General features: G+C 45.0%; 2 protein-coding genes across 2 annotated transcripts; both read left to right on the forward strand.

The window, feature by feature from the left end:
* The first annotated feature begins 6,348 nt into the window (after positions 1–6,348).
* LOC127317845 (auxin response factor 16) lies at positions 6,349–13,419 on the forward strand. The gene is made up of 13 exons (XM_051348442.2): positions 6,349–7,382; positions 7,588–7,700; positions 7,796–7,891; positions 8,004–8,060; positions 8,146–8,301; positions 8,402–8,486; positions 9,078–9,168; positions 9,253–9,417; positions 9,501–9,696; positions 9,941–10,079; positions 10,474–12,224; positions 12,780–12,970; positions 13,047–13,419. The coding sequence occupies exons 1-13, from the start codon at positions 7,337–7,339 to the stop codon at positions 13,189–13,191; spliced, it is 3,231 nt and encodes a 1,076-aa protein (XP_051204402.1). The 5' UTR covers positions 6,349–7,336; the 3' UTR covers positions 13,192–13,419.
* A 3,244-nt stretch (positions 13,420–16,663) lies between these two features.
* Positions 16,664–20,989, forward strand: LOC127317846 (20 kDa chaperonin, chloroplastic). Its single transcript, XM_051348444.2, has 6 exons — positions 16,664–16,816; positions 17,234–17,414; positions 17,507–17,686; positions 20,130–20,285; positions 20,384–20,461; positions 20,537–20,989. Exons 2-6 carry the CDS (start codon positions 17,259–17,261, stop codon positions 20,708–20,710), a joined length of 744 nt encoding a protein of 247 aa, XP_051204404.1. The 5' UTR covers positions 16,664–16,816; positions 17,234–17,258; the 3' UTR covers positions 20,711–20,989.
* The last annotated feature ends 3,439 nt before the right edge of the window (positions 20,990–24,428 follow it).

The raw sequence follows: 24,428 nt of genomic DNA on the forward strand, positions 1-24,428 counted from the left end.
TGGCAACGCTCTTTTCTGCCAAATTGAAATAAAAGTCTAAGCTTACCTTATCGTAAGCTTTTCAAAACCAATTTTCAGAATGATCCCCATTTGGTTTTTAACATGTGCATTATGCATTAACTCATGGAGAGATAGAACACTATCCATAATATGTGTACTTAATAAAGACATTTTGATAAATACTAAAAAGCTTATCAGCATATGGATCCAATCTAAAAGTGAGGGTCCTAGTGATCAACTTGCAAATACGATAAAAATGTTTCTTAATAGTTTCCAATTGATGTTAAGAATGTCAATATGATCTGTGCTATCAATATGTTTCTCCCAAATATTCTTAACTAATGGGCGAAAAACAAGATTTTTCAACCATCATAAGTTAAACTTGAACTCTCTATTTTTTTTCAACATAAGGAGTATCACCATAATCCAATATCAGGAGATTATGGTCAAATTGATCCTTGACATCTTTTCTAATAGTAACCATAGGAAATAAATCCTCCCAATCCCCACACATCAATACTCTATCTTGTTTCTCTAAAGTTAGGCTCTTCTGCTTGTTCGACCAAGAATAAATATCACCTCTCAAAAATATTTCTCTCAAAGCAAAGGGCGAACTATAGTACTAAACACCTCAGAAGAAAGACATTGGGTTAATTTTTTAAGAACATGCCATATGATGTTAAAATCACCTCCGACAATGTAGGGTACATCCACACATTACAAAAGGAAGCTAATTTTGAGAGAAAACCCTCTTCCAACTCCTCATGAGCAGGGCCGTACATACAAATAAAATCCCACCTGCATTATTTCTTTTTGTCCCACAAATTTAACAAGATCATATGCCCCCTCCTCCTCCCTCCCTCCCACCGCCCCACCCATCCACCCACACACCCCTTAATAGTTTGAACTTCCAAGGATTCATATCTGGCTTCAGAGAGGATATCATTTACCCATAGAAGGGATCCACTTCAAGAAGTATTTATTTTTAGGATCAATATATTCAAAAGAAAATTATCATCATAATTTTCCTTGATATTTTCTTGCAAAGCAAAAAAATGTCCATATAATACTCTTTCATAGCATCACAGAAACAAGTCGACATGTCTTTTTACCCACACTCCTACAATTTCAGATGCCTTCTATCATTTAACTTTTTGGGAGGATTTTTTTCCTACCTGTCCTACCAGGAGACAGGGCAGAAGTGGTAGTTACACGTTGACTTCCAGAAGTGGTAGGTCTTTTACTTTTTCTAGATTGGACTATAGTGACACAGGATTACCATCATGCCAATCCAAAATCAAGGGAGTCCTAGCATCATTGTGACGCGTACGAAATCCTCAGACGTGCGCAAAGATCAAGCGTGGGAATCCTCAGTAATGCTACACCTACAAAATTTGTTTACGGATCAGTCTTACGGAGGTGACCTGATTCATCGCGATTGGAGAGTTCACAACAGCAAGTCCAAATTTCCCGCTTCTAGATTCATGGCCAATTGCCACATCAGCCCATAAGTCCGTCCGTAGCTGATTTTGCCCGTAAGTTAGCATTTTCGGGGAATCCTTGCATGTGCATGCCTATGAGCTCCGTAAAGTTCAGTCAGCATGCTAGCACATGTGTACATACGAGCATGCTAGCATCCTCGATCGACAAGGGCTTTTAGCTGTACGTGGATTCCACTACAGGCGAGTTAGGGTGCAGTTAAGTACCCAAAGATGTTATGGCCTGTCGGACCATCAGTTCCTTAATTGAACATCACATGGATTAACTAGCATGCTACTACTTCCTATACCTACGTACGGTACCGTCCCCACGAGCCACCAAAGGCCCCGGAATTGGTCTTCCATTACAATTAGATCATGAGTACTAGTAGAACTGCTTACCTCTCATGGTCTACCTGTTTTCCAGCTAAGAGCTTCAGTTTGTCATGTGGGGAGAGGAGCTTGGAGCAAGCAGAGGTTCATTAGTTATGTGGCAAATTAATGATTGAGTTCCTCCACATGTTTTCGGCAGCTGACACGGTTAAGGAGGAAGACCTATGTACTAGTATATGGCGCTCAACTGCTTGTGTACAACAAAGGTACTCTTTCGTCTACCAGGGAGATCGAAAATCCAACGACCAACAAAACCCCAATACTGTCACATCATGTTTCTTAGTTAGTAGTCCAACAAAGATCTGAGTGGTGTCGTCCCGTTCATCCTTTGTCCCAGTTAAGGGTGAAAAATGGTAGTGAATAATTCTGGGCTATCCGATATCCATTTCGAAAATTGAAAATAGTCATGTTACTAAATCTGAACGAACATATGAAAATGGATGTGGCAAATATCCGGACACGTCTTACAAATACACAAATTAAATGTGGTATTGGATTTTGAATGAAACGTGGCTATGGAAATGGATGTATCCGTGTCCCAATAAAATCATGTTAGCCTATATTGTAATTCTATCCTAATATGTGAATTATTTAACCAATAATACTAAAGAAGTTGTCAAATGCATTTTTAAAATATGTTCAAATTCAAACTATTGTGTATTATATCATTATACAATGGACTCACTATAAGATACAATACTTTTATTTCGTTATTCGTATCAGGTTTCGATTTGAGAAAACATCCAATCCGCATCCGTATTCGTTTTGAAAATACTATAACGGATATGGAAATGGCACTATCCGATCCGTTTCCAACCCTACTCTTGATAAACCGGAATGGATGGGGTATTAGACATAAGAATCATTGACTTTTGATAAGTTGTTCAGATTAATATTTTTTATTTTTTATTTTGCATAGAGATAAATATTGTATTGACCCAATGGTTCAAACAACTCAAACATTTCATGCATAGAAGACAATAATTAGCTGGTACACTCGGAAGAGAGAGAACTACAATTATGGGGCAGTTTCATACTCCGTATATGTTGGCCTATAAATTTAGTCAAATTTAAATAAAATTAACTTAGAACACAACTAGTAGAAGTATACTATTTTTGTTTGAGATCTGCTAGAAGTATAATCATTTACGGTAGGAGGAAGTATGTTTAGTCGCCTGTGCAGTGCAGGTAAAAGAAAATTCTGCGCGGGGAGGCCGGTGAGTTTTGTTGATTGATCCAGATGACTCAGTTGATCCAGTAATAGGAAGGCGTGATTTACACGGTGACCGCGGTACACTCCACTCTGCTGCGGTTAACGAGAAGCATCCGTACCTGGGCGGGGCATCCCAAGGGTGCACGAGGGGCTACCGCCTTCCACGCGCGCACGGTAGCCGGTGCGCGCTCGCACTCCCACTCCGCCGTCGCGTCGCGTCGCTTCAGTGCCACGCCACTGCCTCGCGCGCCCACCCGCCCGGGCCGGCGGCGGCGGACGGGGAGCCCCGCCACCCGGTTGCGTGCCCGCGACCGGGGCTGCTCCGGCGCGCATGGGCGAGACGACGGGTGGGTCGCGTGCGCGTGCGCGTGCGCAGGCCGGCCGGGCGTCGTTGACCTGGGCGCGAGTAGCGAGCGGCGGCACTGGCACGGTGCCGGGCGCGTGCTCCGAGACGCCTGCCATGGAGTCCATTTCCCGGCCCGGATCTCGCGGGCGCACACCAATTAGGCTGGTGCCAACGCGGCGGCCGGCGGTACCGCCCGCCGGCGAAGAGAGCGGGAGTGGGCGGGACGGGAGCGCGGGCGCTGCAGGCCGGCGCCGGGCGGTACGCCGCCGCCGCCGGCTCCCGCCCGCGTTAGCGGCGACAATGGCAGCGGGGCGATAGCGATAGCGGCGCGTGGCGGGGCGAAGCGAGAGAGGGGCGAGAGAGAGAGAGGGGTGGCGGAATCGCCGGCGAGCGGCGGAGACCGGCGGCGCAGCCGTCGGCTTGGCTGCGTGCTGGAGGAAGAAGAGAAAGGGGGTTTTGCAGAAAACCCCCTAGACTTTAGGATTTGCTTAGGAAAAATAAAAATATGGTAGGATTTAGCATTTTGGGGTGTTTTGAGCCAAATTTTGAGGGGCTTTTTGCACACAAATTTAAATAGAGCAAACAACCACATTGGCAACATTGTTGCAAACCTTTTTAGTGCAAATTTTTATGTAATTTTTTTTATGATTTAATCGGTAACAATTTTAGTTCAATAAAATAATTTCCTTGTATTATTTTTAATGTTGTAATCTCAAAAAGAAATGATGTCGAGGAGAGAGAAATGGTGATGTGGAGGAGAGAGAAGTGAGAGTGGGGACTATAGCCCGTGCATTGGCACCGTGGGGTGAGAGTGGGGTGAGAGTGGGGTGAGAGTGAGAGAAAAGCTGACGTGGCGGGGCGGGAGTCGGGCGGTGCATTGGCACCAGCCTTAGCCACAGATTTCTTTCGCCGGCCCCAAGGTCCTGCTTTTCTTTTCTTTTTTCACAGCCCCGCGCGCGCGCCAGCCGCCAGCACCACTGCCTCGCCATTAGTAGAAGCTACAGTTTACCCGTCACGGCTAGCCAGCTGAACACCTCGTATTTGCCTCATTAATGCAAGTGACCTTATCCTAAAAGCATCTTGACCTGGCCGCTGACTCCAATACCGACCCTAGCATACCTATTGGGCTCTCAAACTGTTTTTAGCCACACCAACACATATCAAAAGTAGCCAGCTGATTTTGGAGCCCAATAATAAAGCACCGGCAAATGTCACGACACGCCCATTGAAGGAGGAGCCGGCAAGCATTGCAGCCGGTGCACCATCATCACGCGGGGCCGAAAGCGACGTCACCTAGCTAGCTAAGCAGCCGTCGCGACTGCTGCAGAGGCATCGGTGTGGGTATACCTCATCTTAGAAGGCGCACAATCTGAAGGCACGAGCGTCAACTTTTGCGTCCCTGGGCGCAGTCGCGGGGGCCAAGCCGACGGCTTCAGAAGGAGCAACCCCCAGCGCATGTTCAAATATTCATCCGACACGCGCGGGCACATGTATATATTCAATGAAGGCACCCCAAAAACTTGAGGCTCTTGCTTCTGTGCCTAGGCCCCGCGCTGAGCCTATCATCGATGACGACAAGGAGGAATAAGAGGACGACGACAAGGAGGAAGAAGAGGACGACCGCATCGAGGAGGAACAAGAGACCGACGTGGTTGGCATGGAGACTGGCGCCACTGCCAACAAGAAGAAAAGTGGCACACGCGGTCCGCGGTGGAGGTCATTGGAGGACGAGTGCCTCATCGAGGCGTGGAAGGCGGCCATCCTAGACCCCATCACCGGCGCCGACCTAACCTCTAGCAAGTACTACGAGCGCATCTTTGACCAATTCAGTGAGAGGAAGCAATTTGGAGATTTTTCTTCGATCCACATGATCCGCAACGAGTCGGCCCTGTCGCATCGGTGTAGGATAATCAAGGTGGCGTGCAACAAATTTCATGACCACTATGAGAAGGTCACGGCGAGGAAGGAGAGTGGCACGACCATGGTGGACTATTTTAGTGCCTCTCTCGTCTTGCACACATGTCAATGCATTGCCATCTTCTTTGCTAGATGTTCGACGCGCTCGATCAAGGCGTACAAGAAGGACAATGAGCACACATACTTCCCGTTCATGCATTGCTTCCAAAAGCTTCAAGGTGTGAAGAAATGGGACAATGCGGAGGATGGACCACTCCCCTCCTCGGTGGCCTCGGCTGATCTCCCAATTGGCAACAAGAAGGCCAAAGCCAAGAAGAATGGGGCGTCCTCGTTGGTCGGCTTTGATGCCACCATTGAGAAGATGGTTTCATCCTTCTCCTCCAACAACAAATAGAGGGATGAAAGGGGCAACACCATGTGGAGGCTATGTTGGACAAGCAAGATGTGAAGTTGGGGCCAAATGAAGTGAATCTATAAACTAAAATGCATCTAGATCATATGTATTCTACTCCCTCTAAAATATTTTAAAATAAATTAGATGCAGACCAAAAGACCAGAATAATAAGTGAACCTAAAGACTTAAACGCGCTAAGATACATGTATTTATTAAAAAGTACTTCCTCCAACGGATTATACTGAATCAGTGACAGTTGTAGCATTGGAGAGAGCAAAAGGTCTTACTTTAGCTCTTGTTCCATCTTTACAAATCTGTTAGTACTACCTCTCTTCATAAAAAGATGTTTTATATATTCATCTAAAGTTAAATATAAGTAGACACTATTGTTTAGACACTATATAAATTTAGAGAAATTTAAATAGTATGTTTTCACGCATAGCATAGGATATTTTTTTATGGACGGAAAGAGTACCACATCTTTTTGCTCACGCAGTGTAGGTGCGCAGCTATTTTTAGTTCAGCTGGCTCTTTTTTGTCTTCATTCACTTCCTGGTTGGGTCATACCGTTTCCTGGCCCTGTCACCAACTGAACCGACTCGAAGACACCTACCGCAGCACTCATCTCCGGCGTCCGTTCCGTGCACCGCCACGCATGCTCACGCCTCCGTCGTGCGCACCCTATAGCTTGCCGCTCTCGCGCACCCGCCGTCACCGCCTTCCACCACCACGTCAGGAACACGGCGGCGACCCCCGAGAACGCACGGGCCGCGTCGCCGTCGCGGCAGCCCCGAGACACCGCACACTAGCCGAACCGGGCAAGCCGACAAGGAACGAATCCCCACCCGTCGCCGTCCGCCGCCGTTACCTTGCCGGCACCGCGTCGCCGTCGCGCCCACGCGCCCCGCCCGTGCCTGCTCCCTCCCGCAACCTGCCGCGACGCCCGGCTCGGCAAAGCCATTCTTTTTTCACCGCGAGGTGCGGCCGCTGCCGCGCGCCGCACGAGCTGCCAGCGCCCGCCCCGCGCGCCGTCCCCTCCCATTTTTTAAACCCCCTTGTCTCCCTCCTCCGCATCTCACCACCTTCACCCCTCCCCGCTTGTCTCTCACCCGCCTCCTCCCCAACGGTCCCGGCCAAGAACGAGCACCCGCGCCCCCACCACCGCGCTTTTGCCGGTGCTCGGAGCGCATCGCCGGTCGCCAAAGGCGACAAACCACTCCTACCGCGGTCGCGGATGCTCGTCGGAAGCTAAGCTCCGGGGCGTGCGTGTTGGACGAGCGGAGGCACCGCGGGCGAGCTGTTGTCGACTGCGCACGACGACGGCGACGGCGTGGCGGGCAGCGAGGAGGATTCGCGCGCGCCGCCTCGCTCGCTTTGCGGGGAGCGCTCGCCTCGCCTCCCTCCTCCACTGATCGCGAATTTTATACTCGCCGCCGCCGCCTCGTGCTGCCCACTTTAGCCGGAAAGGCTGGGGCGCCTTCCGAGCTAGCAGTACCAGTAGCTACTATCTACTGGATAAAAGGGGAACGGGAGGTGGATATTCGCGTATCCGGAGCTGAGATTCGGATCCGGATCTCGCCATCACCGTCACCGGGATGAAGGACCAGGGATCGGCCGGCGCGTCGCCCGGCCCGCCGGAGGGTGAGGATCTTTTCTTGCCCAATCAGCTTAAGCGTTTGCCAACCTCATCCGTGGCCCATCGCCATTGCTGTAGCGTGCATTCCGAGTTGGTTGCAGCGGTTGGTTGCCACTAACTGCAGCGAATTCCTGTACTGTTGTACTACTACATCACCTTCCCATGACAGCATATTCTGTAGCAATAACCGGGCGTGCGTTTGCAATGCAGGGGAGAAGAAGGCAATCAACTCGGAGCTATGGCACGCTTGCGCTGGGCCGCTGTCGGCCATGCCGCCGGTGGGCAGCCTCGTCGTGTACTTTCCACAGGGCCACAGCGAGCAGGTGCGTCATTTGTCTGTTATAACCGTAGGAACTGTGCCAAATCATGACTAGTTTCTGAAAATCTCCCCTGTTCTTTTCTGCTACTTCTTGGGCAGGTTGCCGCTTCGATGCACAAGGAGGTGGACATCATCCCCAATTACCCGTCTCTTCCATCTAAGCTCATCTGCAAGCTTCTGAGCCTCACCTTGCTGGTATGTGGATTTTGGGTCTCCCCTTCTTTACTGTAGTTGTAGCCTTCCTTTTTTGTGTTCTTTCTCTTTTCCCATTTTACTGATGATTGGAAAAAATGCTTTTTTTGCGCAGGCAGATTCTGAAACTGATGAAGTTTATGCTCAGATGACGCTTCAACCTGTTAGCAAAGTATGTAACAGGCCTTTGTGGTTTCCGTGCTATATACACCTTTTTTCTAGAAGTAAAAAAATAACACCTCCGCATGCAACTTCAGTATGATCGAGACGCAATGCTGGCATCAGAGCTGGGTCTGAAGCAAAACAAGCAGCCAGTGGAATTCTTTTGCAAGACGCTGACGGCGAGCGACACAAGCACTCATGGAGGATTCTCGGTGCCACGTCGCGCAGCGGAAAAGATATTTCCTCCACTAGTATGCAGAGTTCCTTCATGGCCTTGAAATAATTTGCATGGAATTATGAATTTATCAGATTCAGTAAATACCTGCCTTACCAGGGTAACATGTTCGATAGGACTTTTCGATGCAACCACCAGCCCAAGAGATCATGGCCAAGGATCTTCATGACATCTCATGGAAATTTCGACACATTTTTCGAGGTAATGCCAATTACTCAGAGAATATCTTTACACACACTTAGTGTGATACATCAATATAAATTGATATGCAAGGATGGTTCACTGCCACAGTTTTTGTGTGGACCCATTACTTGTGCTTAACTCTTTAGTGGGTAGATTATCCGGTGGAAAGGTTGATTTGGTGAAGTTTTCACACAACTTATAAGAGTCTAAACATACTCAAATTTACCACATGTAGGGGAATATTTCTATACCTCCAAACATTTCCAGATTAAACTTAATTGCACTTCCTGCATCTGAAAAAGACGAATATTTGCTGAAATGGTGTCAACTATTTGCCTTTTTTTATCACGAAATGCGATCAAATTTTATTTTAATTTTGTATTGGAAAAATATGCTCTCTACTACTTATCCTGAAATTTTTTCAAGTTTTATCTGTCAAACTTTGTAGTTGATTTCCACGGTATTATTTTTATTTATTTACATTTTTACCAGACACGCCATATTAGCATTTTCTTTCTTTCTTGGAACTCTTAATGAAGTCCTTGTACTGGGACATGGTGTCTGACCAATCAAGAAGTACTTATCCCTCCTACTTTCCTGCACATGCAGGTCAACCAAAGAGGCACCTTTTGACAACTGGTTGGAGTGTCTTCGTCAGTACAAAAAGGCTATCAGCTGGTGACTCAGTTCTGTTTATAAGGTAGCATCATCAAATTTAGAAATTAAATTCTCAGGATTTCTGTGAGTAACTACACAAAACATGGGTCCTAAACTTCTTTTACAGGGACGAAAAATCTCAGCTTCTCTTAGGCATACGCCGTTCTATCAGACCCCAACCAGCTCTATCATCATCAGTTTTATCAAGCGACAGTATGCACATTGGTATTCTAGCTGCAGCAGCCCACGCCGCCGCAAACAGTAGTCCCTTTACAATTTTCTACAATCCAAGGTAGTTTTGTTGTTACTTGACATCCCACATGCACTCTTTGTGGCATTCAGCGCAGCAAACTCATAACATTCTCTTTTGAATAGGGCGAGCCCATCGGAATTTGTCATTCCTTTAGCAAAATATAACAAGGCTTTGTATACACAAGTTTCTCTTGGGATGCGGTTCAGGATGCTGTTCGAGACTGAGGATTCAGGGGTCCGAAGGTATATGGGAACAATCACAGGTATTGGTGACTTGGATCAAGTTCGGTGGAAGAATTCTCATTGGCGAAACCTTCAGGTGTGCTATTGGTTTCATTTTCTGATTCCACAGTGTTGTCACATTCATTTCATTCAGCCGTGTTTAGTAAGAAAATATCTTCATCTGTTAGTCAGTTTGCATTTACACAAGTCAACTCAGACACTGAACAAATATTATAGATGAGATCAACCTGACACCAAGTGTAAATGATATTTTTAAGATTATGTTCCAGATATCAGATGGTTTTTTTTCCACCTGACTTGATCTCGTTTTTCCAAGATAGGTTGGCTGGGATGAATCAACTGCATCAGAGAGGCGCACCCGTGTTTCAATATGGGAGATCGAACCAGTTGCCACGCCATTTTATATCTGTCCACCACCTTTTTACAGGCCAAAACTTCCTAAGCAGCCAGGAATGCCAGGTGCAGATACTTCTTCTTATTGAAATAGTGCAATAAGTGGGTAGTCTCATGATTTTGGCATGTTGGACTTTAATCATTCATTATACTGGTATTAAGGACATTCCAAACGCAAGTTTCATAGAAATGTAAAATGGCTGCTTCTTGCTATTATTTTGCTCATGAATTAACAGCAACAACTGTAGATTATTTGTTTGATTTTAATGTCAGCCTAAGAACTATTATTAATAGTATTTTTAATATATGGTTGCCCTTTACTTGTATATAAACATGTGATCAGTATTACCCGCAAAAAAAATGTGATCAGTAAAAACTGTGAAGCACTTGCTTGTTTTAAGCATTTTTAGGAAGGTTTCTTTAGTCATTGTATAACTTATAAACTTAATAAAACATGCAGATGATGAAAGCGAGGTTGAGAGTGCATTCAAAAGAGCCATGCCTTGGCTTGCTGATGACTTCGCCCTAAAAGATGTCCAAAGTCAATTATTTCCTGGCTTGAACCTAGTCCAATGGATGGCTATGCAGCAGAATCCGCAGATGCTACCAGCTGGTGCTTCAGCTGTGCAATCCCCGTACTTGACCTCCAGTGGGATGGCTATGCAGGATGGGATGGGCACTGGCAATGAAGACCCAACAAGAAGATTTAATATACAAGGCCAAAATATTGGTTTGCCCAACTTACAGGTTGGTTCAAAAATGGATCACTCTGTAATGGCTCAACATCAACAGCAGTCTCACCAACTATCACAGCAGCAGGTCCAGCAATCACAGCAAAGTTCTGTGGTTCAGCAACAGCAAGCCCAGCTGTTGCAGCAGAATGCTATTCACCTCCAGCAGCAGCAAGAACATCTCCAACGACAACAGTCTGTGCCGCTGCCGCTGCCGCAGCAGCAGCAAGAACATCTCCAACGGCAACACTCACAGCCACAGCAGCAGCAAGAACAACTCCAACGACAGCAGCAGTTGAATACTGCTGCAAGCATGCAGTCAATGGAGCAACATAAGCTGAGAGAACAACAGCCCCAAGGTGGACAGGCTATTTCACAAGCACAACTGTTGAGCCAGATTTTCCAACCATCTTCATCTCAGCTACAGCAGTTGGGGTTACCCCGGTCACCTACCCAGCGCCCAGGATTTCCAGGTTTACCAACTCCAGGTTCTATGCAGCAGCAAGCTTTAACCCAGACTCCACAGGTCCAGCAAGCAGCAGAATATCAGCAAGCCCTCCTACAGAGTCAGCAACAGCAATTACAACAACTATCACAACCAGAAATGCAGCTCCAGCTGCTCCAAAAGATCCAACAACAAAATATGTTATCTCAGCTGAACCCGCAACAACAGTCCCAGTTGATTCAGCAGTTGTCTCAGAAAAATCAGGAATTTCTCCAACAACAAATATTGCAACATCAGTTAGGTGGCTCTGATGCTATGGGTCAGTTCAAACAATCACAACAAACACCTTCAAACCATATCACAGGATCTTTGACGCCCCAGCAGCTTGTAAGGTCTCACTCGGCGCTTGCCGAGAGTGAGGATCCATCAAGCTCAACCGCTCCTTCAGCCAGCCGTATTTCTCCAATGAATTCGTTGAGCAGAGCACACCAAGGGAGCAGAAATTTAACTGACATGACAACATCACCACATATTGAAAACTTACTTCAGGAAATCCAAAGCAAGTCAGACAATCGAAACAAGAATGATATGCAGGGTAGCAAAGAATCAACCCCTGTACCCAATCGATACCCAGTTTCAGATCAACTTGATGCATCGTCTGCCACCTCCTTTTGTTTAGATGAGAGCCCACGAGAAGGCTTTTCTTTTCCCCCAGTTTGTTTGGATAGCAATGCTCAAGTTGATCCAAGAGATAACTTCCTTATTGCGGAAAATGAGGACTCGTTGATGCCAGATGCCCTATTATCAAGAGGGATGGCTTCAGGAAAAGGTATTTGCAATTTGCCTTCTGAACAAAGGGATCACAGGGAGGTTGAGAATGAGCTATCCTCTGCTGCATTCAGTTCCCAGTCATTTGGTGTTCCTGACATGTCCTTCAAGCCTGGATGTTCAGGTGATATTGCTGTTAATGATGGTGGAATACCAAGCCAAGGATTGTGGAATAATCAAACACAGAGGATGAGAACTTTCACTAAGGTTGGTACTGTTTACTTTGAGAATTTCTTTGTTACGAATATCTACACATGCACAATCTCGAAATGTAAAATACCACTTCTGAGAAATATATATTTTGTGCACCCTTGGCACACCACAATTCATCTTACATGCCTCTTTATTAACTTGAAGTTTACTTGATTCCAGATAGAGGTTTATGGTAGAAATAGCTGAAGTTTTGTTTTAACTAATATTTAATTTTGTCAACCCATTGGGTTAATAAAAGGTTCTTTAAATAGGACCAAGGGAGGTATCATATAGGGATATGGGCAAAAAGACCCACTAGTCAATGGTGACAATGTTTATAGACTGATAATGGAAAATTTAAGTGTTCCATCCAAGTAGGATTTGTTTTATTTTCTTCACATATATTTCTATTTTGGTCATGAGCTTAATCCTTATTCCTGGAGCATCATTGTCTTGTTCCAGTTTTTGGATGCGCCAAACTCTGAATCTAGCAATCCAAGTATCATGTGACCACTATTTACCCCCAATCAGCACTAATTTTGTCATGTGCCATACTATCTTATTTTGAAGGTTCAAAAGCGTGGATCTGTGGGGAGATCTATTGATATCACACGGTATACAAATTATGATGAACTTCGGCATGATCTTGCATGCATGTTCGGTATTCAAGGGCAGCTTGAAGATCCCTACAGAATGGACTGGAAGCTAGTCTATGTTGATCATGAGAATGACATCCTCCTTGTTGGTGATGACCCCTGGGAGTAAGTTTTTCTTTTCCATTATCTCGATCCACTGTTAGCCCCTCAATCCTCATAATTCCAAAACTTTTGTCTGCAGGGAGTTTGTGAGCTGTGTGAAGAGCATCAAAATACTATCATGTGTTGAAGTACAACAAATGAGTTTGGATGGTGACCTTGGTGGCATCCCTCCACAGACACAAGCTTGTAGTGCATCTGATGATGCAAATGCTTGGAGAGGCTAATCATGTGAATACAAATGAATATGCTTCTTACCATTGATTGTTTAAAGGATACATAGAGCTTTAAGGATCTAATACAACTAGTGTTATTCTAAGGTTAGACCTAGAGTCAACTCGCTGACAAATTGATCAGAATGCTTCTAGCGGAAGATGAACCGCCTTATTTGGGAGCTCTGGACATCCTATTCCCACTAAAATTTGGCTGACTTATCAACATTGACCAGATTAATTCGGAAATGCTTCAAAAATTTCTCAAGCCACGAGAACCAACCTGAGGTTGGGTGGTTAGGAGGATGGTTGTATCCCCAGCCCACCAGAGTTCAAACCCCAGGTTTGACATCTGTGTGTCTCATAAAGGCGGAATATTCATTCAGTGGGAGGCGACGTTCCCGTCGACAGCGAGGCGCCTGTGGTGACTTCGTCAATTTCAAGATCTAATCCGCCGGCTCAGTCTTCTGGAGGTGCTCATAGGGGTAGGGTGTGCGTGTGTGCGTTCATAGGGGTGAGTGTATGCGCGTGTATGTGAGCGTCTGCGTTTGTACTGTGTTCCTCAAAAAAAAAAAAAAAAAAAAAAAAAAAAAAATTTCTCAAGCCACCTTTCTTCACCTGGGATTTCCAGTCATTGTGGATCTTACAAATTGTTGAACTATCTGACCGTAAATATGTGTTTTTTTGTACATCCCAATGTAATAGTGCCGGTACTGAAGTAAAAAAGTTGTATTGGCAACAGAAACTTGTTCCAGTGCTCAAAGAAATACTGCATGTTTTTTTTGTTCTCTCCACGGTGTACATGAGCCTGCAGCAACATACAGTAAATATTTGCTTAGTTTTAATTGCTTCTCATGCTGTTTCATATTTTATTTCTATGTTTTATGCAACTCGCAAATGCAGGATTATCATTTGCTAGTTATGCTTCCGGTCTCATGGCATAGGACGTTGATCAGCTACTCATATTAATAATTTGGACTAAGTATGTATCTGCATTCTTACTTTGTTTCACATGAATACCTTTTCTTCTTAGAACAGGATGCATATACTGAAAGAGATGTTTGTATACAGTGATGAACTGATTAGTACTACTAGTAGTTACATGAAACTCGATAATCTCCATCACTTCCATCATTCGGATAGCTTATAACACGTCCACGATCCCTGTAATCTAGAATTTCGCTATTGTTCTTATCATCTCATGGACCGTCGATCATAAACGATCATTCATCATACTCACATATGCACTTTCCTAGACTCTCCGCGAAGACACCTTGCAGAAGGTGATCGAATCTTCTCCACCCTCGGTAACGTTCAGACGTGATCTTATTGGTCCCCGCTTTAACTCTTGGAACGAACTGCTTCAGCGGTTAGATTCAATATAGTTATCTACGGGGTCTGATGATTTCTGTTGGAGTCTTACCAAGAATGATGTATTCTCGGTAGCCTCAATGTATAAAGCCCTTTGCATTCCTATCCAACTGATTTTAAATAATAAATCCATCTGGAAGATGAAGTTACCATTAAAAACGAAGGTGTTTGCTTGGTATCTTTGTCGTTGTGTGATTCTTGCTAAAGATAACCTTGTAAAACGCAACTGGCATAGTTGCAAGAAATGTGTGTTCTATCACGAAGGAGACAATAGAACACCTTTTTTTCAACTGTCGGATTGCTCGGTCTATATGGTCAATCATTCAAATAGGTTCTACCCTGTATCCACCCTAGTATAACCAATATATTTGGTAATTGGTTAAATGGGGTGGACTCAAGGTATAAAACGATTATCCGAGTGAGAGCGATTGCAGTTGTATGGTCGCTTTGGCTGTGTAGAAACAATAAGATTTTTAATGACAAAAATTCCTCTATCATGCAGGTTATCTACAAGTGTACAGCTATGCTCCGTTCATGATCACTGCTTCAATGCTTCGAGGACCGAGATCTATTTATGGAGGTGTCTACACGTTTGAAGAATACGACCAAGGACTTTATTACCCAACATGGGTGGCACCATGGCGGACGCAGGAAAGAATTGGAGAGGGGGCACACCTCCAATTTTTTTTTTTTGCACCTCCTAAATTGTGAAGAACAGTTTGCGCCAAATAAAGAATATATAAGATAAATTGATTGTCAAAATTGAAGTTCAATACATATATCAAATGTGCACGATTGCAATACAAATAGTTCAAAAAGTAAAAAAGAGTCTTATACGATAGAATATAGCATGGGCTATTTCTCTTTATTTCTGCACAACTGAAACATTCAAACATATACTCCATCCGTCCCGCTGAGGTTGTCGGAGGCATAGTATTAATCCACTAGATTATCAGGTATAACTGTATTGTAGTAAAATAGAAAATGGCTTGTCACTTTTACAGAAGTACTCTAACTCAAATCATTATTCTAGAGGCTACAAAAATAGAAGGATATTTCGGTTGCACCAGGTCAACAAAATAGGTTGGATCGTCCAAAGAAAAAGATGGAATCGACTATACATAAGAATACGTGGGAGATGTGTCGATACATACCGAGTCTAGCATCTCCAGCGCCCACTTGCCGCTGACTGCACCAACAAAGTTCACTTAGCGCACACACATCGCAATACAACAGGGAGCATGGGCGCGGACGCGGACCTGCTAGAACTGGACACTGGACTGCTGGAGCGCAACGCTACGGCCGGCGGGAAGAGCCGGGGACTTCTGGAGCGCAACATTGGCGGCCGGCGCCGCGGTGGCCGAGCCCATGCCGGCAATTCAGCGTCGGCAAGCCTGCTTCTTCTTGAGCGCGTGCAGAGGGAGTCCGGGAAGGCGAGAAAGGGGGAAGCCGGCAGCGACGGGCGGACGGCGGCCACCGGACGGCAGAGAGCGACAGAGGGGCGGCGGGGAATCGCATCGCCGTCGATTGAGTCGTGTGTGTGACCTCGGTCTGTGACTCAACCAGATCGGGCCTTTTTTACAGAGGGTATCAAAAAAATTTCAGAAACTCTGGGTGGGCCACGCCCCCCCCCCCCCCCCCCGGCCCCCCCGCTGGGTACGCCCATGGCACCATAGCCGTAGGATGGAAGCCAATGAAGCTGTCAACTAGTTGGTTTTTTTCCTTTATCCTTTATGTACTAGTTTTTGTTTGGATACTGGATTCATAAATGACTGTGTGCATCTTAGCTATGCAGAAGCTAGATGTAATACTTCATACTTCGAGTAATAAGCCGTCCTTTATCGAAAAAATGCACTTACCTAGACGGGGATCAACAGATCTCGTGCCATAGATGTCAGTGCTTCATATTGTACCATATCTCAAACAAAAATGATTATCACTCGTACACGCTCTCAAAATTGCGTTTTCCGAAGACTGAAAATTGCATTTATTTGTGGTCTCCAACCTGTTTCTAGGCAGTCCGGCCACTGCAACATTCCTGAACAATCTTTGCCCCGCTCCAGACGGATATACCCACAAAACCTCCGAACTGGCAGGTCCTTTTCGTAAAATCGGAGCAGGATTAGGGTGGGGATAAAGCGGTGTGGGCTTTGGCTGTAGGTCTAGCACTTTCGCCGCTGCTCTCCGCTTTCATAGGGTTTATCTCTTCCTCCTCCCCTCTCGCGCACGGCAGCCGGATTCCCTACCGGAGGCGAGCTTTGAAGAGAAGGTAGTCACTGCTTCTTAGTATTCGATTCTCGCTCGCTAGGCGTTGGATTTGGTGGACCGGGAAGTTTGGGGTAATTTTGGGGGTAATCTGGTTAGCTGTATCTCCGATTTATTCTATTTCTAGGCTGTTTAGGTGCTAGGTTTCTGGATTTGGGGTGAGATTTAGTGCTCTTCCAGGGCTCAATTAAGGGATTGTGGCTGTGCGCGAACACGGTGAAGTATTGCCTTGTTCTACCGATGCCTTGGTGGAGTGGTTGACCTGCCCCGATTTACCACACTGAATCTCTCTACAGTTTCCACCCTCCATACTATTTTTGTTCTTGTGTGTTTGTGTTCATATTTGAACAGACTGAAATGGGATTGACTAATTCAGTTGGATGTGCCTGTTCACTAAATTTTGTCATCTCTAATTCAACAGATAGTTGGTCAGCAAACAGTCGAGAATGTCGTCGGTGCAGCTGTCCGGTGCCGGGGTCGCTGCGGTGGCCTTCAACAACAACAGTCTGCGCCTGTCTCAGACATCGGCACTCAGGGTGGGCTCGTCAAGGCGCTTGTCTGGTAGCCTTGTTGTCAAGGCTGCCACGGTCGTCACACCAAAGGTTAATAACTATGGCAGTGCAATGTAGTACGCTCACGGAGCGCTTATTTACAGTTTGCAACAGTTAGTTACGATTTTTGGCCACAACTGCAGTATACCTCACTCAAGCCTCTGGGAGACAGAGTGCTCGTAAAGCTCGGTGTAGCTGAGGAGAAGACCATGGGTGGGATCTTGCTTCCATCATCTGCGCAATCTAAGCCTCAGGGAGGCGAGATTGTTGCTGTTGGAGGGGGCAGAACTATTGGGGATAAGAAGGTGGAGGTCAGCATACCGGTAAGTCTTCTTCTCGCTTTGGATGGTGCATTTATTTGTACTTCTTAACAAATTTCTTACTCTGTTGTGTGTTGTTAATAGAAGTGGATATGGTGACATAGGTGCCATGGGCTTGTAGCCAACTAAGTTAAAAGCAAGGTGTATTGCGTGGCCAACAAGACCATAATCAAGTGTTATGTACTTGGCACTTGTACTAACATGTCACATTAGGACGTGGCTTGCTGATTTGGTTGAATCGGTCTGCACAATGAGTCTATTTATATTCACAATAACTATCCTATAGGGTAACAAGAGATATGTTTCCATGGTTCTGCAATTTTGAAGTATTTAATTTGTTTATGATGGCTGAAATGGCATTTATCTAAGTTCTCGAAGAAACTAAGATGCAGCCACTTCATGGTGACTAGGTGAAGAAATGTGTTAGTTTAGTCTATAGGTGTAGTTAAGGTTCAAGAAACCAACGATAACAGACCAGTTGGAAAAGCACGAAGTTAGAGGTAAACATTATGCAACCCATACTTCCAGGTTACATCAAGCCTATGAAATGGACTATAACTAGATTGCAATTTTTTGGCCCAAAAGCCAGGTCTTTATATCAGGAGCTCAGGACCTTTGGTTTTGATACCATACAGGACCTGTTCAGTTGAATACACCAGCTAGTTTATCCTAAAACTCAAGGCTAATGAAAATTTGAACAATGATTATTAAAAAAAATCAAGTTCATATTGCATTGTGAGTTAACTATTGCAATGGTAATGTTGGTGCTGCTTAGTACTATTGCTGTGTGCGATGCTTGTCCTTGGATTATGGAACCTTGCGCTGTGTCTGCGGTCCGCCTTAGTCTGTAATCTTGTAGAACTGGGTGAGATGCACAGAACACTAGTATTTGTTCTAATCAAAGGGCAATAAATGTTTTAGAATATACATTCCTGAGTAGTGGCATTTGTCCTCTCTCATCAGCTTCTCTGCTTGGAATGTGTGTAATGGAAGGCCAGGTTGGTGATATCAGGGCGGACCCATGATTATTTTTTTGTGGGGGCAAAAATGTGTTAAGTGGTGTAAATATCTTTGCCAAGTGGGGACAAATTATTCTTTATCTTAACTAACTACAAGATGAGTGAAAATTGAGTGGGGGCAGTTGCCCCCATTGACAATGCGCTGGATCTGCCCATGGGTGATATTGGTAGTGATATATACATAACCATGTTTTTTTGTTAGTTGGTAGTACTGGTTTCGACTCGACTTGAATTCCCGCATGAGGATATATTAGTATTTGGTTATTTCCTGATAGTATTTTCCCGCATGAGTCTATTTATATTCACACTAACTACTCTATAAGGTAACAAGAGGGCTGGTTCTATGGTTCTGCTATTTCAAAGCATATTTATTTGTTTATGATGGCTGAAATGACATTTATCTAACTTCTCGAAGAAACTAAGATGCAGCCACTTCATGGTGACTAGGTGAAGAAATGTGTTAGTTTAGTCTATAGGTGTAGTTAAGGTTCAAGAAACCAATGATAACAGACCAGATGGAAACGCAAGAAGTTTAGAGGTGCAGCATCCCCTACTTCCAGATTACATCAAGCCTATGAAATGGACTATAAACTGGACTGCAATTTTTTGTCCAAAAGCCAGGTCTTTATATCAGGAGTTCAGGACCTTTGGCTTTGATACCATACATTGCCTGTTCAGTTGACACCAGCTAGTTTATCTTATAACTCAAGGGTAATAAAAGTTTGAACCATGTTTATGGAAAAAAATCAAGTTCATATTGGACTGTGAGTTAACTATTGCAATTGTAATATTCGTGCTAGTTAGTAATATTGCTGTATGCATTATGCGTGGATTATGGAACCTTGCGTCGTGTCTGCCTTAGTCTGTAATCTTGTAGAACTGGGTGAGATGCACAGAACACTAGTATTTGTTCTAACTGAAGGGCAATAAATGTCTTAGAATGTACATTCCTGAGTAGTGGTATTTGTCCTCCCATCAGCTTCTTTGCTTGGAATGTGTGCAATGGAAGACCAGGTTGGTGATATTGATAGTGATGTATACGTAACCATGTTTTTCTGTTAATCCTAGTACTGGTTTCGACTCAACATGAATTCCCGCATCAGGATATATTAGTATTTGGTTATTTTCTGATAGTATTTTCATTCTTGTATATGGTTACTAAGTTGTAGCTCGTGTTTGATTTCCAGTTTGGTTTGCCTAGTGATAACCTAGCTCTAATCAAGTAATAAAGTAAAATTGTTGTAGCAGAGCCCAAGCTTGATGCAGGAATACAGCTTCAGCTCGTTGTACCATTCACATTTTATAAATTCTGCTGCTTTTTATTTTGGGGTTCAGTCTGATGAAGGTGTTGATGATCATTATCAATGCAAGTGTGCTGTTTCCTGTGGTTCGGTAGAAAATATAATAATATGTCTGTTTTGATGTAGACCGGATCTCAAGTTGTATATTCCAAGTATGCTGGGACTGAGGTCGAATATAATAACTCCAAGCATCTCATTATGAAAGAGGATGACATCATTGGTATTCTTGAGTCTGATGACGTCAAAGACATGAAGCCTCTCAACGACCGGGTTCTGATCAAGGTATTTATATTTGTCATCAAACAATAGTGGATGTAAGGAAATTTGATTCGGCCTTGGTCGTTAGTTAACAATTCTTATCGGCCTTGCGTCTGTGCTAGGTTGCTGAGGCTTCAGATAAGACTGATGGTGGCCTTATCCTCACCGAGACAACCAAGGAGAAGCCATCCATTGGAACAGTAAGTTTATTGCCTTTAGGCAGGAGGTGTGGGCTGAACTAACAGGCGTTTAAGAAAATTCACCTATAATTGCAGGTCGTAGCTGTTGGTCCGGGTCGTCTCGATGATGAAGGCACGAGGCAGCCACTGTTGGTGTCAGCGGGCAGCACCGTTCTGTACTCCAAGTATGCGGGTGGTGAGTTCAAGGGTGCTGACGGGACAAACTACATCGTCTTGAAAGCATCAGATGTGATTGCTGAGCTCTCGTAAGTGTGCGGTGTACTTCAGTTTTGAGCTTGCAATAGACGCCAGCACGAGTGGTAAGGTTGCTACGTGGCAACTGGCAATCACCAATCTGTGGTGATGCTACTTTGGATTATTATAGAATTATCATATGAGCAAAACGTTTTCGGGGGTTAAAGACATTCACTGAATTTGTTTACGAAGGCAGTTTCAGGGACGAATACATGTTTCCCCGGCCTTTTAAAGTCACGCATGTGGATTGCTGATTAACTGATTGTTGTGGCCATATGATATGGTTTTTTTGCATAGGGTCATGTTTTTGTGAAGGGTTCCTTACACTTGCACAAACCAGGTGGAAAACGTTCCGTGAATTAGAGACCTTTGCAGTAAGAAATTCATATGAATTTATAGAAGAATTAGAACTTTCTTGGTGAACCGAGGCATAGCCCGGATGGTTGCCGGGTGCTGATTCCTGTGCTACCCGTGAGTTCTTGAGTTCGAGTGCTAGTGCCCGCTCGCTCATTGCACACACTAAATTATTATCTATTGAATTGCTTGGAGGCTTCTTACCCCCCGAGTAGCAAAAAAATTAGAGACCTTTGCTCACCTCGGGCTACGCTACCTGCGGCACCTGCGCTGCTACAGCAGTTTCTCCCGAGTCAAGGAGCGACTATGCTGCCACGTTATTGCTAATGCACACAAACTTCCAGTCCTTGCCTTTCCATCCCAGCCAAGAAAGGAAAGATAGTCGCCATTCCCTTCATGCCAAGAAAGGAAAGAACACCGCTGTTCCTTGGGCTTGTGGGCACGATGGTCAAAGGAAGACAAGAAGCAGGGCACAGCAGCAGTCTAACCAAAGCAGAGCTAGAGGGAGAGCATAGCCTTGGTTCAATCTTAGTAGCACGTGTAGTAATTTCAGTGTTTTTCTTGTAATTCCTGGTGTCTTCTATGCCTACACCTATCAAATCCAAATACTAGTGTATGGCAAACAATGTGCAAAATGTGAGTACATAATTCGAAGACAGGGAAGTAAAACGAGGGCCGAGCCATTCATCATTTGTATGGGGAAGCCTTGCTCTTATAAGAAGTCTTAGGTGATACTCTGACATGAAGTCATTAGTCCAGTGGTAGATCAAACCATTTAGTGCGCTTGGTGCTGGAGTAGGTCAAAGGCTACGAGAGATTTACCGATTGTGCAAACAAATGGTAGATTTCATTGGCCTTTTTTTTGAACGGGAAAGGTCCCGAAGGACAAAGATGCTGCGTTAACTCCAGGAGGTGGTACAAATTACAAGAGGGGGCTCAAGAGAAGTAAAAAAATTACAAACATGCCCTTCCAGGAGGTGGTACAAATTACAAGAGGGGGCTCAAGAGAAGTAAAAAAATTATAAACATGCCCTTGAAACACACACAGGAGTCCTCATAAAGATTCCTGAAAAAGAAATCAAGTCCTTATGCCTCACTACCAAAGATCTGAGATGGCAGCCACCGTCGACAATCGTCTCCTCACCGGGGACTACACCACTTGAGAAGAAGAGGGCGAAGCCGTCACACCATCGAGTAGGGGCCACCGTTGTTGGAGGTTGAAAAGACGCTCACATGGAGTCTGTAGATGCCTTCCTTTGGCATCGAAGATCAATGGCCTGCTATGGACCACTGTGGTATAGCTTGTCGCCGTCGCAGCAGAAGCTTCCGTCCCTGCCAAGCATGAACTCCCGGAGCTCGCACACGGTTTCTTCTCCCCTCACCGCCATGGACGGCCAGAGAAGAAGACAAAGGCGAGGGAATCGCTGCTCCCGAGACCACATGCCTTATTTATGAAGCAGTTGGTAGAGGTCGTCAACGCCGCATCTAGCTCCACCCATTGGAAGGCCGCGACGAGGAAGAGCGCCATCAGCAAGCCATGGTGCACAACATATGATATCAAGAGAGAGAGAACTAACACACATTAATACTTAAAATCATAAATCATCTTAGATTCATCTCATATTCATGCTAGAGTTTGTCCATCTCCCCAAGAACTAAGAGAACTACTTACACATGGAAGCAATCAATAACATCATCATAATCTTATGGAGGGGATGAAAAGAGTGGAATGAATTCGAACACAAATCCACAATAGTAATAAATATGGTTGGAGGAGAATGGGACTAGTGATGCCGTAGTTGATGATCAAGGGGATGATGCCTTGTCCTCCGAGGATCCGCGTAGCAGCCCGGATGATGCTTTCTCCAAGATTTCTTCCCTATATCTGATTAGGGGCGGTGTTTCTCTATTCTGTGGAGTTGTGTGTCTCTGATCTCTGATCCTTCTGCGGGAGGCGAGAGTATTTGATGAGGCGGTCATCTTGACATACCGTACGGGCCTTCGGTATGGGCAAACCTCCCTGTACCAACGTCCGCTAAACCTTCTGGAGCTTGTCTCGCATCCTCCTTTCGCCCAGGTGCATAATTAAATGCTTAAATGTTTTTTATCACGTCAAAATACTGATACGTCCAATTTGCATCACTATTTTATATCATAATTTGCTGTTATTCATTGATATATTTCATATTTGAACATAATACTTATGTTATTTCATCTATTTTGCATGTTTCATGATTATTGGAGGATCGAGCACCGGAGCTGTGGATTCTCGCTGGAAAAAGCGCTCGCTTAATGCAATATTTCGGAAGATCAACAGTTGATGGAAATTATACCAAAAATCCTATTTTTCCAGATGACGAAGTGAGCCAGGAGGGGGAGCTAAGGGGACCCGAGGTGGGCCCACCCCATAGGTCGGCGCGGCCCAGGGCCTGGCCGCGCCGCCCTATGAGGAGGGGGCCCACAGCCCCCTCTCGCCTCCTTTTCTTCGCGTATGCCTTCGTCCCGAAAACCTAAGCTCCAGAGGGTACCTCGCGAAGAGTTACAGCCGCCTCTGCGGGGCGGAGAACACCAGAGAGAAAAGAGCTCTCCGGCGGGCTGAGATCCGCCGGGGAAATTCCCTCCGGGAGGGGGAAATCGACGCCATCGTCACCGCCATCAAGTTGGACATCATCTCCATCACCATCATCATCATCTTCATCATCATCACCGCCATCTCCACCGCTGCACATCGTCACCGATGTAGCAATTTGGGTTTGATCTTGATTGTTTGATAGGGGAAACTCTCCCGGTATTGATTTCTACTTGTTATTGATGCTATTGAGTGAAACCGTTGGACCAAGGTTTATGTTCAGATTGTTATTTATCATCATATCACCTCTGATAATGTTCCATATGATGTCTTGTGAGTAGTTCGTTTAGTTCTTGAGGACATGGGTGAAGTCTAAATGTTAGTAGTGAAGTATGGTTGAGTAATATTCAATGTTATGATATTTAAGTTGTGGTGTTATTCTTCTAGTGGTGTCGTGTGAACGTCGACTACACGACACTTCACCTTTATGGGCCTAGGGGAATGCATCTTGTACTCGTTTGCCAATTGCGGGGTTGCCGGAGTGACAGAAACCTAAGCCCCCGTTGGTATATCGATGCAGGAGGGATAGCAGGATCTCAGAGTTTAAGGCTGTGGTTAGATTTATCTTAATTACTTTCTTGTAGTTGCGGATGCTTGCAAGGGGTATAATCACAAGTATGTATTAGTTCTAGGAAGGGCGGTACATTAGCACAGGTTCACCCACACAACACTTATCAAAACAATGAAGATTAATTAGCCGTATGTAGCGAAAGCACTAGACTAAAATCCCGTGTGGCCTCGAGAACGTTT

Source organism: Lolium perenne, chromosome 7 (genome assembly GCF_019359855.2).
Source record: "Lolium perenne isolate Kyuss_39 chromosome 7, Kyuss_2.0, whole genome shotgun sequence".
In the NCBI taxonomy this organism is placed as follows: Eukaryota; Viridiplantae; Streptophyta; class Magnoliopsida; order Poales; family Poaceae; genus Lolium; species Lolium perenne.

Excerpts from the sequence above, each read along its gene's own strand:
- LOC127317845 (XM_051348442.2), top strand. The coding sequence starts at position 7,337 with ATGAAGGACCAGGGATCGGCCGGCGCGTCGCCCGGCCCGCCGGAGG. Across the intron at positions 7,701-7,795 it reads CACAGGGCCACAGCGAGCAG|GTTGCCGCTTCGATGCACAA; the intron begins GTGCGTCATTTG and ends CTTCTTGGGCAG. Across the intron at positions 7,892-8,003 it reads TTCTGAGCCTCACCTTGCTG|GCAGATTCTGAAACTGATGA; the intron begins GTATGTGGATTT and ends TTTTTTGCGCAG.
- LOC127317846 (XM_051348444.2), top strand. The coding sequence starts at position 17,259 with ATGTCGTCGGTGCAGCTGTCCGGTGCCGGGGTCGCTGCGGTGGCCTTC. Across the intron at positions 17,687-20,129 it reads AGGTGGAGGTCAGCATACCG|ACCGGATCTCAAGTTGTATA; the intron begins GTAAGTCTTCTT and ends GTTTTGATGTAG. Across the intron at positions 20,286-20,383 it reads ACGACCGGGTTCTGATCAAG|GTTGCTGAGGCTTCAGATAA; the intron begins GTATTTATATTT and ends CGTCTGTGCTAG.